Raw genomic sequence first — 15,211 nt, 5'->3', positions numbered from 1 at the left:
GCCCTTTGAGACGGCTCAGGGCAAGGTGCACTGCCAGCAACTCGAGGTAGTTGATGTGCCAGTGCAGTTGGGGCCCCGTCCAAACCCCTGACACTGCAAGCCCGTTGTACGTGGCCCCCCAGCCGGTGGTTGAGGCATCTGTGCAACCCAGCATGCCTGGCGACCTGCTCCAGGGGCACTCCTGCCCGGAGGAACGCAAGGTCTGACAACGGGGTGAAGGTTTGGCGGCAGGCCGGTGTAACTTGGACCCGGATAGTGCAGCGTTGCCACACCCACCTCGGGACTCAGCCATGGAGCCAGTGCTGCAGCGGTTTCATATGGAGCAGCCCTAGCGGTGTGACTGCCGCTGTAGCTGCAATATGCCCCAGGAGCCTCTGAAACTGTTTCAGTGGGACCGCCAACCTGCTCTTGAATGTATTCAAGCAGTTCAACACCGACTGAGCACGTTCCTGCGTGAGGCGTGCTGTCTGTTCGACCGAGTCCAACTCCATACCGAGAAAAGAGATCCTCTGCGTCGGGGAGAGTTTGCTCTTTTCCCAGTTGACCCGAAGGCCCAACAGGCTGAGGTGTGAAAGTGCCAAATCCCTGTGGGGGATCAAAAAAAATATGTATGTGACAAATATGCCCTACATTTTGTCTCCATTAAATAATTTGCTCAGAAATACATCACATTATGATAGTAACATTTGTTGCGACACAATACAGACACTCTGTATGGAATGTGTGAGATAATATTACAACACCAGTACATAACATTAATGACATTATATAATCAGTATTTAGTATTCTTTGAGGAGAAACAGAATGTTAACAATTCTAACTAAAATAAATAAAGTAGTCCTTATAAATAGTTTTTTGTGAATTATCCAGTTTTAGTAACAACCTATGAAGCAGTTAAGGCAGCGTCACAGTTCTCACATTCTCAAAGTGTTCTTGTACTTTTCACAATAATTATTCCTAATTTTCACTTTTTTTCCTCAATACCCTGTAGAAAATTTGTGTGCCAAAAAGTCAGCTGCACCACCCAATGACAGTGTTTAGAAAACTCATATTTCCAAGCTCACGGAACTGCTGTAGCCAATTATCTTTTAAAATGATCTTTCTCTCTCTCTCTCTTGCTCTCTCTCTTTTCCTGACATCTTCAAACTATTCTCTGTTGTTTTGCATTTTACTGGCCTCAAAAATCAACACTGATCCTGCCTCATATTTTAGTCAGATGTATCCTTGTTTACTTGACTTTCTGTTCTTTTGCCTAAATAACCAATGACAAGGGGATATTTTCACTGTCTGTTGCAAAGAAAAACAAGCCACAGCAAAAGAGCGGCATGGCTAGAAAATTCTGTTTACACACTTCCAGCTCACACGGCTGATAAGGAAATTTGCTAACAGTGGACGATAGGATGCTAATCAATGCTCAGCCTCAGACAGCTGGCCATGGGGGTTAATTCGGCCCTGACGTCCATGCACAGGTGAGAAGAGAGGGAAAAGAGAGCGCGGAGAGGAATGTTTCAATCAGTTTAATGGACTTAAAGTAGACGTCTGCCTCTGGCTCTTTTTTTGCAGGAAAAGTCATTTGCCTCTTCATAGTCCTCAAAGGACTCCATATGGCTACAGCCCTGACAAAACAGATTTGCTTTGAAAGCCTCACCATGAGGGTGGTGTGAGACAGTGCTGAGAGTAATCTGTGGTGGAAAACGGAGTGATAACAGCTTGGAGGACTGGTTTAGTCTGGCTAGCAGCTTGTCTCGAATGGACAGTCAAGTATAGAGAGCTTTTATGTCATATTTTCAGTGTAAGCACGTTGTGATCTAGCCGTACCACAAGCAATTGAAAATTGGGACAAAGTGGCAATGAGATGGGTTTTGCATGTTCGTGTCCGAAAAGAGTACTTCGCATTGGACAGCCTTAAATTGGTGGGTGATTTGAAAGGATATGTCGCTTTCAACTGAGCCGGCGCTGCAAGGGTCGGTTTCCATTCTCAGGCTGGTTATGTTAAACTTGTTAAAACTAATGACTCCCCAATTTCTTATATACCTGTGAAAGAGAGAGCCTCCCGACCAGCACGCGTCTACTGAAAGGAGGAATTTTGAGCTTCAGTGGTTTAAGTCGAAAAGCAATTACAGCATTGAATTAGTTTTCAAATTAAAAAGCAATTGAAAAGGCCCAGGGGTTAACTGTTTCCTGCACGGTCATCTCTCTCACTTTTACAAATAAAGAGCATTTAATCCCGTTAAAGAATGGCACTCAATGAAAATTGAAGGCGACAGAGTTGACATGCAACTCTTTTGTCTTCTTCATCCCTCCACATGTGCTTGCTCGCTCTCTGGTTGTTCAAAAATTGATGTAGCCCTATCAGAAGAGGGCTTAATTGTTTTTCTTCTCCCTTCGCTCATTTCTTCCTTTTCCTCTTTCTCATGGGGCATAGTGACAGATTCTGCTCTGAAACTTAATGAACTTTGAAATAGAACTCTCAGCCACAATTATCCCCTCACAATTATAGGTGTGTTGTCACAAAATGAGGGCACTATCTCCTCACAATTACAGCAGGGCTGGAGAAACCCGCAAATGCGTGAGGTCTCGCGTGTGGCTAAACGCGTGGTCACCCCCCTCGGACCAGCTTTCTGGGTCGCCATGGCCATTAATATTAAATATCAGAAATGACTGGAACACAGGTGCGACAGAATGGCATTAACACAGAATGACAGGGTGACATTTTACCCACGTCGCAAGGAGGTTTATCCTCCGTTTCTCTATTTGGAGGCCCCTAATTGCTCACTCACATTTGAGATGGTGTGAGACAAGCTCTCAGAAATCGATAAACATGTTTTGGGGACTAAAGGCTATATGGACCCCCACCCGCATCATATGGCACCTGATGCCTGGCTCTCACACAAACACATTTCACACTCATACACACCCAGCCTCAAAACCCAGCATATTTATTATATATATATAATAAATAATAATATACAGTATATATAATAGAAATATTTTTGAATATTTAATGTTATATAAATAAATATTTAATTGAACTCATAATACAGTTAATATTTAATTACATATTGAATATATATTATACAATTATGTTACAATTACAGTTTTTATCTCAAAAAATCCTTCACATAATAACCAAAAAAAAAAAAGACAAACTTTAATAAACATTTCTATAAGTAATTCAATTTTTAGTTTAACACTGCCCACACAGCTATAGTAGGACTGAGGGATAATGAAAGTGACAGAGGCAAGAGAGGCAGACAAACCCTCATTACCGATCAGATTTTGTATGGATAGCAGAATCAGAAATGAAGAAGGTGAGACAGCTTAGGTGAGAAAGACCCTGGGATCAGATGTGACGTTTGAACATTGCTCTGACACAGGGAGCAGCACAAAAAGATAGAATCACTGATCAAATAGCCACCGTTTGTGCATGTTTGTTCTTAGCGACTCGGACAAACAAGCACAGCTGCTTTGTGACAGAAACGGCGTGATTATGCATGCATTAGTGTTTTGATTCACGCTTGTTTATCCCTCTTCCTCTCCAGGCACTTCTGTAATGCAGGTAACAGCCTTTGACGCAGATGACAGCATCACGGCAAACGGGCTAGTGCACTATCGCATCCTGAGCCAGACGCCGCACATCCCCATTCCTAACATGTTTACTATTAACGGAGCCACAGGAGAGATCAGCACCATCGCTTCAGGCATCGACAGAGAGGTCAGTCAGGTCTCGTACATGTAAAAGCAAGCATGCTTCCAAGAAGCTGCTTCCGTTTGATTTTTCTTTCAAAGAACTGTTGATCAGTGTGAAATGCGTTTGGAGTTCTCATGGGTTTGAGTATACGAGTGTGTGTGTGTGTATACACAAACCTTGCCATTCCATGTAAAGTGTTTGTCTCGGCTTCACTTTCTGTCTCCCTGCGTTAGAAAATAATTAGTTCCCAGCTATGGTGTGTCTGAGCATACTTGGTGTGGATGGTCCCTAGTTTCCTGTGAACAACATTGTGAAGAGACATTCTTGCACTGTAACAAACAGCGCTTTAAGAATTAACTTAATGATCAATGATGAAAAAGCAATTTATTTAATTCGAAGGCCTGTCGTTATTTTTTTATTTGTGCTATCATTATTAATTTATTTATTTGTTCTTATTTTATTACTGACTGCTTACTTGTCATTTTAATTCAATTCAAAGTTTGAAATCAAGCTATCTCGTGCTACTGCACCAAAATTACCCTACTGTAAAATTTAAAAAAACACTGAGTGAGCAAAAATGTGTGAGATAGCTAGTTATAATGGTAATTAAATAATGTTTACATATGTATAAAAGCCTACACTAAAATCTGTCATATAAATTGGTCTCTTCATTAGAAATGAGCCTACTGATTGCCACCATTGATGGACAAAATGTTTTAATAATATTAAAAATATCTGTATGACATTATATTCTGCAGTTATTCCCTGTTGTACCGAATATCTATATATTTTCAAATTATTGTATCGAAGTTAGAAATTCAAATATTGTGACAAAATAAATTTTGTTGGGTGCCACAAGTTTGTTAAAATTTCCAAAGGGTGCCACGACTAAAAAAAGGTTAGGAAACACTGGTCTACAGTAATGTACGTGGGGTCTAATGCAGTGGTTCTCAACCAGGGGGCCTGACTTAAAAGTATTTAAAATAATGAATTATTATTAATGTATTTAAATAATTTACATTTAATCTAAATAAAATGCTGAAAATAAGCTAAAAAAATCAAGATATTAATGAAAATGGTATTTCTTTTTATGTTGCCTCAGTAACTATTGTTTTTAGTGAATAACACAGTTCTGAATAACTTCTGAATCACAAAAAGAATTGTGCTTAATTTATTTTATATATTAGATTAATTAACCACATTAGTTAATTAAGCATATCAGTAAAAATGTTTGAAAACAAGCAGCTTGGTCACATTACGGTGGAAATGTTGGAAATATCTTGGCATATCTTTGATTATTGTGTAGGAAAACAGTAAAAAAGGTTGAGAAGCACTGGTCTAATATTATGTTTTGGACCCCACTGACTTTCATTGTTTAAATAAAAAGAGTTCCTCAAACAGGTTTGGAAGACAATGCTACAACATGAACACACACATGCACACAAAGACAGAAACTTTTACGATCCTCAAAATTTATCTCGGCACCCTGATTTCATTTCATACTGAAATGAAGTATGTGCTTGATTCCCAGGATAGTGTTTATTTCTCATGCTCGGTAAAGGTATGCAAATTGGGTTTCAGCCTCATTTCTAGGATTTTCTAGCTTGTCCTCTGTTGCACAACAGCGATATGTACATGCTCTCAAGTCTTGTTATACTTATTATTTCCAGCCCCACCTAGAATTAATTCAGCTAATCATTGGGGTCTTCTTAGTGTCTACTTCAGAATGCAGTTGACTTCATTTTCAATACATGCATGTACTCACATACCCACACAAATGAACTCTATGGGTCATGGGAACAGCTTTCCCATATCTCATCTGAGTCTCAGAGCCTGACCCTTCCCACCAGACGTGTTCCCCTGTTTAACCTCTTCATTAATCCCCCTCTCTATCGCTCTAGCGATCCCTCTTTCTTACGCACACACATACACATACACACACACACACACACACACACACACACACACACAAACACAAGGACACACACAGTTGTGTGCTCCTTCTTAACGTCCCTCTGCTCCACTAATGAGCAGGGTCATTCAGAGGTCCATTCAATTTATCCCAGAATGCTTAAGCGGACCTGCGGGGAAGTCTTTCAACTTCCCCTTTATCTCGCCATCCTACGTGATCCCTTGCTTTCTTGCCACAGATTCTAGTCCCATTCTCATTAGCATCATATTAAAATATTGAAACATTTCTAGTTGTAGTATCTGGAGACCACTCAATGTGTTCAGAAGTATTAATTGTATGACAAATAGTGCTACTGCTCAAGTATAATTGATGATGATGATGATTATTATTATTATCTTCATCATCATCAGTTACACTTTAGTGCCAGAACTATTAGTTACTGTAGGAAGTTAATACATTTATTATTGTTATTATTATTATTGTAATCATCATAAGTGTAGCTATTATAAGTTGCACTTTAGTACCAGAACTATATAAATAATACTTTTATTTTACAATAATAATAATAATTTCAAACCATTAAATCAGTTGTTGTTCTAACAAATTATTGTTAGTAAATTACGTATTAAAGGTTAATGGCTTGTATCAAATCACTTTTGGTGGCCTTTTTATTAAAATAAGCTACTTTGCAGTCATTGCAGTGATTTTTCAGTTGCTTAGGGAGGTTTTGGCACTACGGTTCTATTACAGTCTTCATCATTATTCCTTTGGCATCTTGTTTCACTTGGCACATAAAGTTCTCTACCCTTCATGCCATGTTAGATGACGTTTGCTGTCATCTCAAGATTTTCTATTTTCTCTCTGACAAGTTATCATAAGTCTGTACCTGGAGCAGTGACTCCTGCTAATCCAATGACTAAGACAGACTGGCTGAGATGTCTACAGGAGCATGAATGTGGGACGTGGTACCTACTGCAGGCAGGTAATCTGTCCTCTTCTCAGGACCAGAGAGCGACCCTCATTAATCTAACGCAGTGATTGCGCTCTCTTCCACCTGTGCACTCCAATTAGAACTGGGACACACTTATGTGTTTACAAAGCCACATCGCAAATGGAACATTTGGAAGATTTTCAACATCACATTCTCTGTCAGGCAAGATGTTGTTGGACGAGACTGAAAGGAATAGTTCACCCAAAAATGAAAATGCTGTCATTATTTACACACCCTCATGCCGTTCCAAACCCATATGACTTTCTGTCTTCCATGACACACAAAAGGAGATGATGGACAGAGTGTCCAAGCTTGTTTTCCATACAGTGATAGTGGATGGTGATTTATACTAACAAGCTCCAAAAAAAAAAAAAGCAGAAGTATCTCCTTTCATTTTTCTTTAAAAGGAGATAGAAAATAATACATGCTTGGAACAACATAGGTTTGGGTAAGTGACAGTAGAGAGGGAGTAAATGATGACGACAGTTAGTATTCAGTAAAATGACAGTAAAGACATTTAATGCTACAAAAAATCACACAACTGTTTGATACACAACATTGATAATAATTAGAAATATTTATTGAGAACCACTCAGCATATTAGAGTGATTTTTGAAGGATCAAGTGAGACTCAAGACTGAAAATTCAGCTTTGCCATCACAGGAATAAAATACTTTTTTTTATTATTATTAAATCAAAATAGAAAAGAGTTATTAAGCTGTAACAGTATTCCAGAATATTTTACTGTAGTTTTGATAAAAGCAGCCTTGGTGATCATAAGAGACTTCTTTCAGAAACAAAATTTAACTTTTGAATGGTAATATAAAAAATGTCCCTCATGTTTTTGTTTTTTTTTGCCCATTTTTGAAGAGGTGATGTGGTGGTTTTTACAGGCATTTCATGAGAAACTCAAGCTCCACATTGGTGACATGGTAGGGAAAAAAACATTTTCAAAAGAATATGGAAAACAGTACTTGAAAATTTAGTTAATTGAACTGAGGCATTGCTGTTTATCCACTTAGTGTTTAGATTGGTGGGCTTATATGAATATACTCCTCCTGAACTTTCAGTGTTTTACCCAACGGGGGCCACATGGGAAATGGGCAGCTGTCTGCACACACATATACCCATCCTAACATTTGCCTCTCTGCATTCCCATCTGTCTCTTTTACATACACATTCTCTCATCAGGAGCATAATCCTCCTTCATCAGTACCTGTCATCTAATTGGAATATTTATGCAGTAATTAGTGGGTTGAAGAAGCCTGGTGCAGTCGCTTGCAATGGTGGGAGTTCACATTCACTTGATATCACACACATCTGATCAGGTCTGAATACCAATTACCCTCTCACACCGAGACCCCATCACCTCCACACACCTCTTAACCTGCTCGCCATCACCTGTCTGATTACAGCAGCTAACAGCAGCAGCCCCTCTCCACGTCTTTTGCACTGCATGTCTTTTACTGCAACTGTCATTTTGTCTTATGCCCCTCGTGCCAAATATGTCCATCTTATGCACTTTACAACTAGCCTTCCCCATTTCTGTCATTTTATTTCTTCACTTTTCTTTTTAATAGCACCACATGAATATATAATATCATACAGGAATTAAATGGAATAGGAGGTGTGTGTTTTTACGGGTTTAGAAAAGACATATTTCTGCAGATAAAAATTAAAATGAATCATTTATTCACCTCATAATGTTCCAAACCATTATGACTTACTGTTTTTCTGTGAACCACAAAAGGAGAAGTTTAGAAGATTGTTCATGTTCCTCATTCAATTACAATGAAAGTGGGCGGGGACTACAGACTGTCAAGTTTCAAAATGATAAAAAGTATTCACTAAAATAAAACATTGATAGTTTAACATTTGACAATGAAGAAATTAAGACAACCACAGATATTAGTATTGTAATTTTACTGTTGTACTGTAAAATAAAATAATTACAATATTGTTTTTCTGTCCACCTTTTTCCTGAGTCACCGATGAGCACCGCCATGATGGATTCTAACTTCCGTTTGGATGCTCTCGTCTTCCGGACTCCATAGAAATCCATGTTAAAGTGGGATAAAAAAGAATGACTGAATTAATTCATCTGAAACTTTTTCAATATAGCTAAATATAAAATTGTGCACAGGGTTAAGCTGTGCTGTTATTAGCTTCAACAGTAACAGCAATAAACTTAAGGAATTCCTGTAAAGTACTTGTTTTGCGTACCAGCAAATCTGTCCGTGTCCGGTGCTGTATGTCTTACATAAACAATGACAAAAGAAAATGAGCATGGCTTGCACCGCTTAAGTTAAAATACTGTGTGTGAAATAATAAAATAAATTGTTGAAATAATATGTGCTCTTATCATTTTGTGGACAAAATCCCCCTAACTTCACCCCAATCAGGAGCTGTATGTAGGATACGTGCGCGCATCTGTTTTCAGTGCAGCTAACCACATGTTGCTTCATGTCATCAACTATGACAGGTGAGTTACTGCAAAAAAACAGTCATTGCGACACTGTAAAGTGATGAAACAATGGTACCATGTGCATTTTAAAACCATTTTCATAGGTTTAACATTATATTATCAGCTCAGAAAATACATTAATTTGACTAGAAACACCAGAAGACAGGAAATGTAAAGCATAGTTCCAGTCACGCGAGACTTCCACATTCAGGAAAAAAGTGGATATTATTTTTATTTATTGTTCTTTTTTATTTTTAATTACTATTACAATAGTAATATTTCTTATTTTAATATTTTATTTTGATTTAATAACAGTCATTATTATTCTTTTAGTTTTAAAAAGTAAAAAAAAAAATCCATCACAATTGTTATCGCAGTTAGGTTCCCTTTCGAATGGGAACTCTATGGTGCGTCCTCTAGAGGGCGCTTTGGGGAATGTCTTTCTGATCAGTCAACTGATACAGTGGGTATAGAAAAAAATACCCCCCCCCCTTTAATGTAATCACAGTCTGAAATGAAGACAGACTCAGTTTTATACTGCTGTATTTACTCAGTGCAACTTATAACATCCAAGTGAAAGATACACCAACATATATAAAAGTATATATATAATTATTAGCCAGCCATCAGAAATTAAGCTTTAGCGTTAGTTCTGGCAGGTCACGTGAGTCAAGCTTGCATCAGCTGATTCTCAGCTGATCACATCTACCTATAGGAATACGACACCTATCGCGGCATTCCTATATAAGCTGTATTCAGTATTATTCAGCAGCTTTTTAGCTTGCTTCGGAGCAAATTACCCTCCTCCATCCCCAGCTCCACCTTTCGCCACAGTCAGGACTTAGCTTTCTGATATTCCTTGCTAATCAGACTCCTTTATCTTGAATAAAGTGTTACACTTAAATATCATTGAGTACATTAATGATATCTGCATTGTTCTGTTCTGTTAACCCTAGGGGGGTTATTATTGCTGCTCTCCCTGCTCATTCATGACAGGCTGCATGGATGGGCAGGGAGGTTTTTTGCCCAGAACAGAACCATACCGCCAAACCAAACTTTATGCTAAGTATCTATCATTCTGACGATAGTGGTCCTGACAGAAATTAAGCTTTAGCGTTAGTTCTGGCAGGTCACGTGAGTCAAGCTTGCATCAGCTGATTCTCAGCTGATCACATCTACCTATAGGAATACGACACCTATCGCGGCATTCCTATATAAGCTGTATTCAGTATTATTCAGCAGCTTTTTAGCTTGCTTCGGAGCAAATTACCCTCCTCCATCCCCAGCTCCACCTTTCGCCACAGTCAGGACTTAGCTTTCTGATATTCCTTGCTAATCAGACTCCTTTATCTTGAATAAAGTGTTACACTTAAATATCATTGAGTACATTAATGATATCTGCATTGTTCTGTTCTGTTAACCCTAGGGGGGTTATTATTGCTGCTCTCCCTGCTCATTCATGACAGGCTGCATGGATGGGCAGGGAGGTTTTTTGCCCAGAACAGAACCATACCGCCAAACCAAACTTTATGCTAAGTATCTATCATTCTGACGATAGTGGTCCTGACAGAATATCTATTTCGGTCCAGCACTAGCTTGAACAATCTGTTCTAAACATCTCCTTTTGTATTTTACGAAAGAAAGAAGGTCATACAATCTCAATAGACATGAGGATTCAATGATGGCAGAATTTAAATGTATACATGAACTATCCCTTTAAATCCCATGGTGCTTTTCAACCAAATGTAGAATGTTAATTTCATTTGTCAGATTGATATATCACGGTGTTTAGTAACGGATTTGAATCACATAAAATCAAAGTGCTTAAAAGTTCTGCAGCGGCAGTGCTGTATCTTTTGTCTAGTGCCAGTCATTCCCAGATGATCCACAACTTCCTGTTTGTGTGAGACGGGGAGAATCATAACTTCTGGTTGCACTCTCTCCACTATCATCTTCTCCTCTCCTTCCCCTTATCACCTCTTCTATTCCCTTTTCTCCCGAGGGAGCGAGCGAGGTGCGTGGGAGAAGTGAGGTCAGGGCCTGTTGGGCTGTGTAATGCTCCTCATAACAGTTGACTCAAGCGTGTGAGAGTCTGTATGGATGAAACTCGTCTCTCGCTGGATCTGCTCTCAAGTCTCCGAGATTCTGCCAGTTGTCCTGAGGTGTAATTGTTTTACATTCTCTTCAGGACTGGAAATGTGTTTAAGCTCATCTCTTGGTGTCACATTCTTCATTCCCGCAGCCGGCGCTGTATGAGAAGTGTGTGAGATTAATTACACACTGATTTATTTATCTTGTTCTCTGCAGAGCATAACCAGAGGAGACAGTATTGATATTTTATTATTGTGTTAATAAAGGTCAGCCGCTATTGACTTCTCATTAATTGAGCCGAACTGGACAATATTAACGAGAAGACGCAGGTTTTAATGACTCTCAGTGTGTGTCCGCAGTACTCTGCGGTTCTTTAAATGCCATAAAACCATGAGAGCTCCTCTGAGGAGTCCCTGACCTGCCTCTTAAATACAGCTACCTGAGGGAGAGTGAAATATGGATGGGTAGACAGAAAGATTATGAAAGAAATACTCTGAAAGACCTGTCCAGTCAGTCAGTTAATTAACAAAAAGTTGAATGAAGGTTCCCACTAAGGAAACTGGTATCAAACAGGCTTCCAGGCATCATAAGGTCACGTCCATTGAGCTAAAACAATTTCAAGTGAGCTTTAGAAGTAACCAAAATTGAATTGAAAAAAATGAATATTTATGAATTAATTTACTTTAAAACTTCCACCAACAGCTGTGGGAATATCATAGATAGAGAAAGATAAATGCTATGCTGCCCTCAACAGACTAAATTAATGCATCTTAGTAGACGGTGATTTCGTACATGCCTCGATGCCTTCCTTCTTCCTTGTACTGTATATGAAATCTTTTTTTATTCCCTATTGAGCTCTCTACTAAGGCATTTTAACTAAAATCATAGATGACTGATTTGTAACTCTCTATGGTGCACCCACTCCATGTGTTATATAAATAGTGCTTAATCTTTTTTCATATTGATTGTACTTTATACTATATATATACACGACCGTTCAAAAGTTTAAGGTAAGTTATTTTTTAAAGTGCCCCTATTATGCCATTGTTAAGGTTCCTAATATTGTTTTGGGAGTCTCCTACAATTTACATGCATGCAAGGTCAAAAAACACTTTCGTTTTTTCAAAATATGCATTTAATATCACCTCATTTTCCAAAGATTCTCAAACGATTCATTCAAAGCAGTTCTAAGATTCAGTCTTTCTAAACCCCTCTTTCCGTGAGCCTACTCTGCTCTGGTTGGTCAGATGGCCCAGTCTGTTGTTATTAATACCAAGTACAGCGCATATTGGAAATGATTCGCCAATTGCCATTGTTCTATATTTTGAACGCTCAATAGAAAATATAAACATCTATTAGTTATCATACTTTACAGGTTGTGATTCAGTGGAGCCAGCTGGTCCAAATAAACTGGGTACTGAGCCATCTTTCAAGAGCAAGCATTTTGTGAATCACGCGCTCCCCGAGATTAGAGAAGCAATCGTCAGTAAAATACATGAACACAAAAAGATTGGGGTTGTACTGCTGTGATACGGTGGGAAAAAATGAATTTTAACCACTGATTCTTTGCAGCCTCATCTTTTGGAAGTGAAAATAAAATGAATTTACTTTCCCCAGCGTAGGACACAGCGTCTTCTCGACATGATGTTAACCACATGAACAAGCTGCAGTGTTTGAGGGCGGGTCAAGTTGTTCGTGGCCGGCCAACGTAGAACATAGACGGGCATTATGCAAATGTGTTACCCCGCAACGTGTTGCCATCATGGAATTGGGACTTGAATTACTGACGACTCGTTTAGGCTGTTCAGAGTCGATTCTTTCTTTTGGGAGACAATAACTTTATTTATCGTGCACTTTCGGCTTCACAACTTTGCAGATTGTTTACATTCACACACAGCTACATTACACACTGCATGAAAGGCAAGATTCGAAATGGCATAATAGGGGCACTTTAAGAAATTAATATTCAACAAAGATGCATTAAATTGATTAAAAGTGGCAATAAAAACATTTATAATGTTACAAAAGATTTCTATTTCATATAAATTCTGTTTGTTTTGAATTTCCTATTCATCAAAGAACCCTGAAAAAAATACTTTAGGGTAACACAAAAAATTTAAGCAGCGCAACATTTTCAACATTGATAATAAGAAATGTTTCTTCATTTCATATAAATTCTGTTTGTTTTGAATTTCCTATTCATCAAAGAACCCTGAAAAAAATATTTAGGGTAACACAAAAAATTTAAGCAGCGCAACATTTTCAACATTGATAATAAGAAATGTTTCTTGAGCAGCAAATCAGCATATTAGAACTGTTTTCAACATTGCTAATAATAAGAAATGTTTCTTGAACAGCAAGTCAGTATATAAAATTATTTCTGAAGGATCATGTGACACTCAAGACTGGAGTAATGACTGCTGAAAATTCAGCCATCACAAGAATAAATAATACTTTAAAATATATTTAAATAGACTTATTGTAATAATATTTCTTAATGTTACAGTATTTTTTACAATGTTTTAGTCAAATAAAAAATATATTATCTATAATATATGAAATATATAGTGAGATAAATATAAATTTATTTCAGTCTACCATGGGATTACCATCTGATATCATTTCTCTGCAGTCTTTCCCAGAAGTGAAATTAAATAACAACATTTTTGTGGTTGTCCTCAGGAAAAAGGGGAAAAAAGCAGATTTTTTTTATTATTATTGTTTTAATTCCAAAACTGCATAAAATCTGTGGTAAGTCCTTATTTACATGTGATGTGTGTCCTTTCAGTTGATTAAAATGGACATGTTCTGTGTTGTTTCAGAAAGTGTCTCAGTACGCCATCATAGTTCAGGCCACCGATATGGAGGGCAGCCTGAGCTTCGGCCTGTCCAACACCGCCACGGCCCTCATTAGCATTGCTGACATCAACGACAACCCTCCAGAGCTGGACTCTAAAACAGTGAGTACTAGAATTTTTATATAATTGTAAAAAAAATTCCCTTGTGAAGGATACACGCATGCACGAAGTTGGCTTTACAGAAGGCTATACATAATTAACATAATTATGCTGCCTACGTAGGCAGTCCTAAGCCAGAGTCAGAGAGGCATTTCTCATGTTTAGTTATGGTTAAGTTGATGTCCCATGGGCAGTCATCTGCTAAAACAAAAGGAAGCCATCAAAGTAAATCCATCAAGATCTACAGCAAGCTCTTGTGAGGGTATTCATTGCTTCACAGCAGTAGTCAGCCACCTCCCTCCAAGACACCCGTCCCCCAGACCAGTCTCAGTGGAACACTGACTTGTCCTTGACTCCCCCCACTTCCTGTCTACAGCAACAGAAGGCCAGATTAATACGGCTGGAGCTGAAAGAGGCAGAGGAGAGGCTTTGGCTCAGGTTCAGCTCTCTGTCTCCTCCCAGTGTGGACTAACTGGAGTCAGATTCACCCGAGCATGGACGGGGGCACAGTTTCAGATCTGTGCCCAAAGGAATGTTGGCTATGCAACAACAAACACTTCGATGTGTGTGTGCGCACATGTTTCTATCCATCTGTTGCCCTCGCAACCCTTGCTTTTCATCCGTGGTTACAAACAGGCTGGTTCATGTCCGTTGATGAAGAGTTATTTTTGCACACTGATTATCTGTGTGTATGCATGTGGGTGTGTGTCTTTCCATAAATATTGAGTGACAAAGTATCAAAGCAAAACAGAGCTCACTGTAGCCTCTTGTCCTAATTAACAGAAAAGCTTACATACAAGCAGACAGACAGGCAGACATATCCCCAGACAAACACAAAGAGCCGCCATTTCCCAAATATGCACAGTCTCAAAGTCTGTGTAAGACAGCTTTGTTCAGGCTTAGATGCCAAACTTCTAGACCGCTCGGCTGTTCCATCACATAAAATGGATGAATAAGGTTTCTAGTCATACTTTAGGGACAACACTAACAAAAAGTGCCATGGTATTACCATGGTTTCCTGAATCTATTTTCTATGGTAATATGTTTTCATGTTCTTTGGACATGTACCATGTTTTTATGGACATATACCATGGTACTTTGGAGC

At 38.6% G+C, this 15,211-nt stretch overlaps 1 protein-coding gene across 1 annotated transcript in view; it reads left to right on the top strand.

Moving 5' to 3' along the window:
• Positions 1-15,211, top strand: part of cdh4 (cadherin 4, type 1, R-cadherin (retinal)) — a 279,171-nt gene that overhangs the window by 249,247 nt on the left and 14,713 nt on the right. The window contains exons 9-10 of the mRNA XM_016235967.1: positions 3,543-3,715; positions 13,972-14,109. Coding sequence (XP_016091453.1) covers positions 3,543-3,715; positions 13,972-14,109 — 311 coding nt within the window. The remainder of the gene's footprint in view (positions 1-3,542; positions 3,716-13,971; positions 14,110-15,211) is intronic.

The sequence above is a fragment of the Sinocyclocheilus grahami genome, unplaced genomic scaffold (assembly GCF_001515645.1).
Source record: "Sinocyclocheilus grahami isolate Dianchi unplaced genomic scaffold, SAMN03320097.WGS_v1.1 scaffold2.1, whole genome shotgun sequence".
NCBI lineage: Eukaryota > Metazoa > Chordata > Actinopteri > Cypriniformes > Cyprinidae > Sinocyclocheilus > Sinocyclocheilus grahami.
The sequence above is the reverse complement of the archived record's forward strand: the minus strand, read 5'-3'. Positions and strand labels throughout refer to the sequence as shown.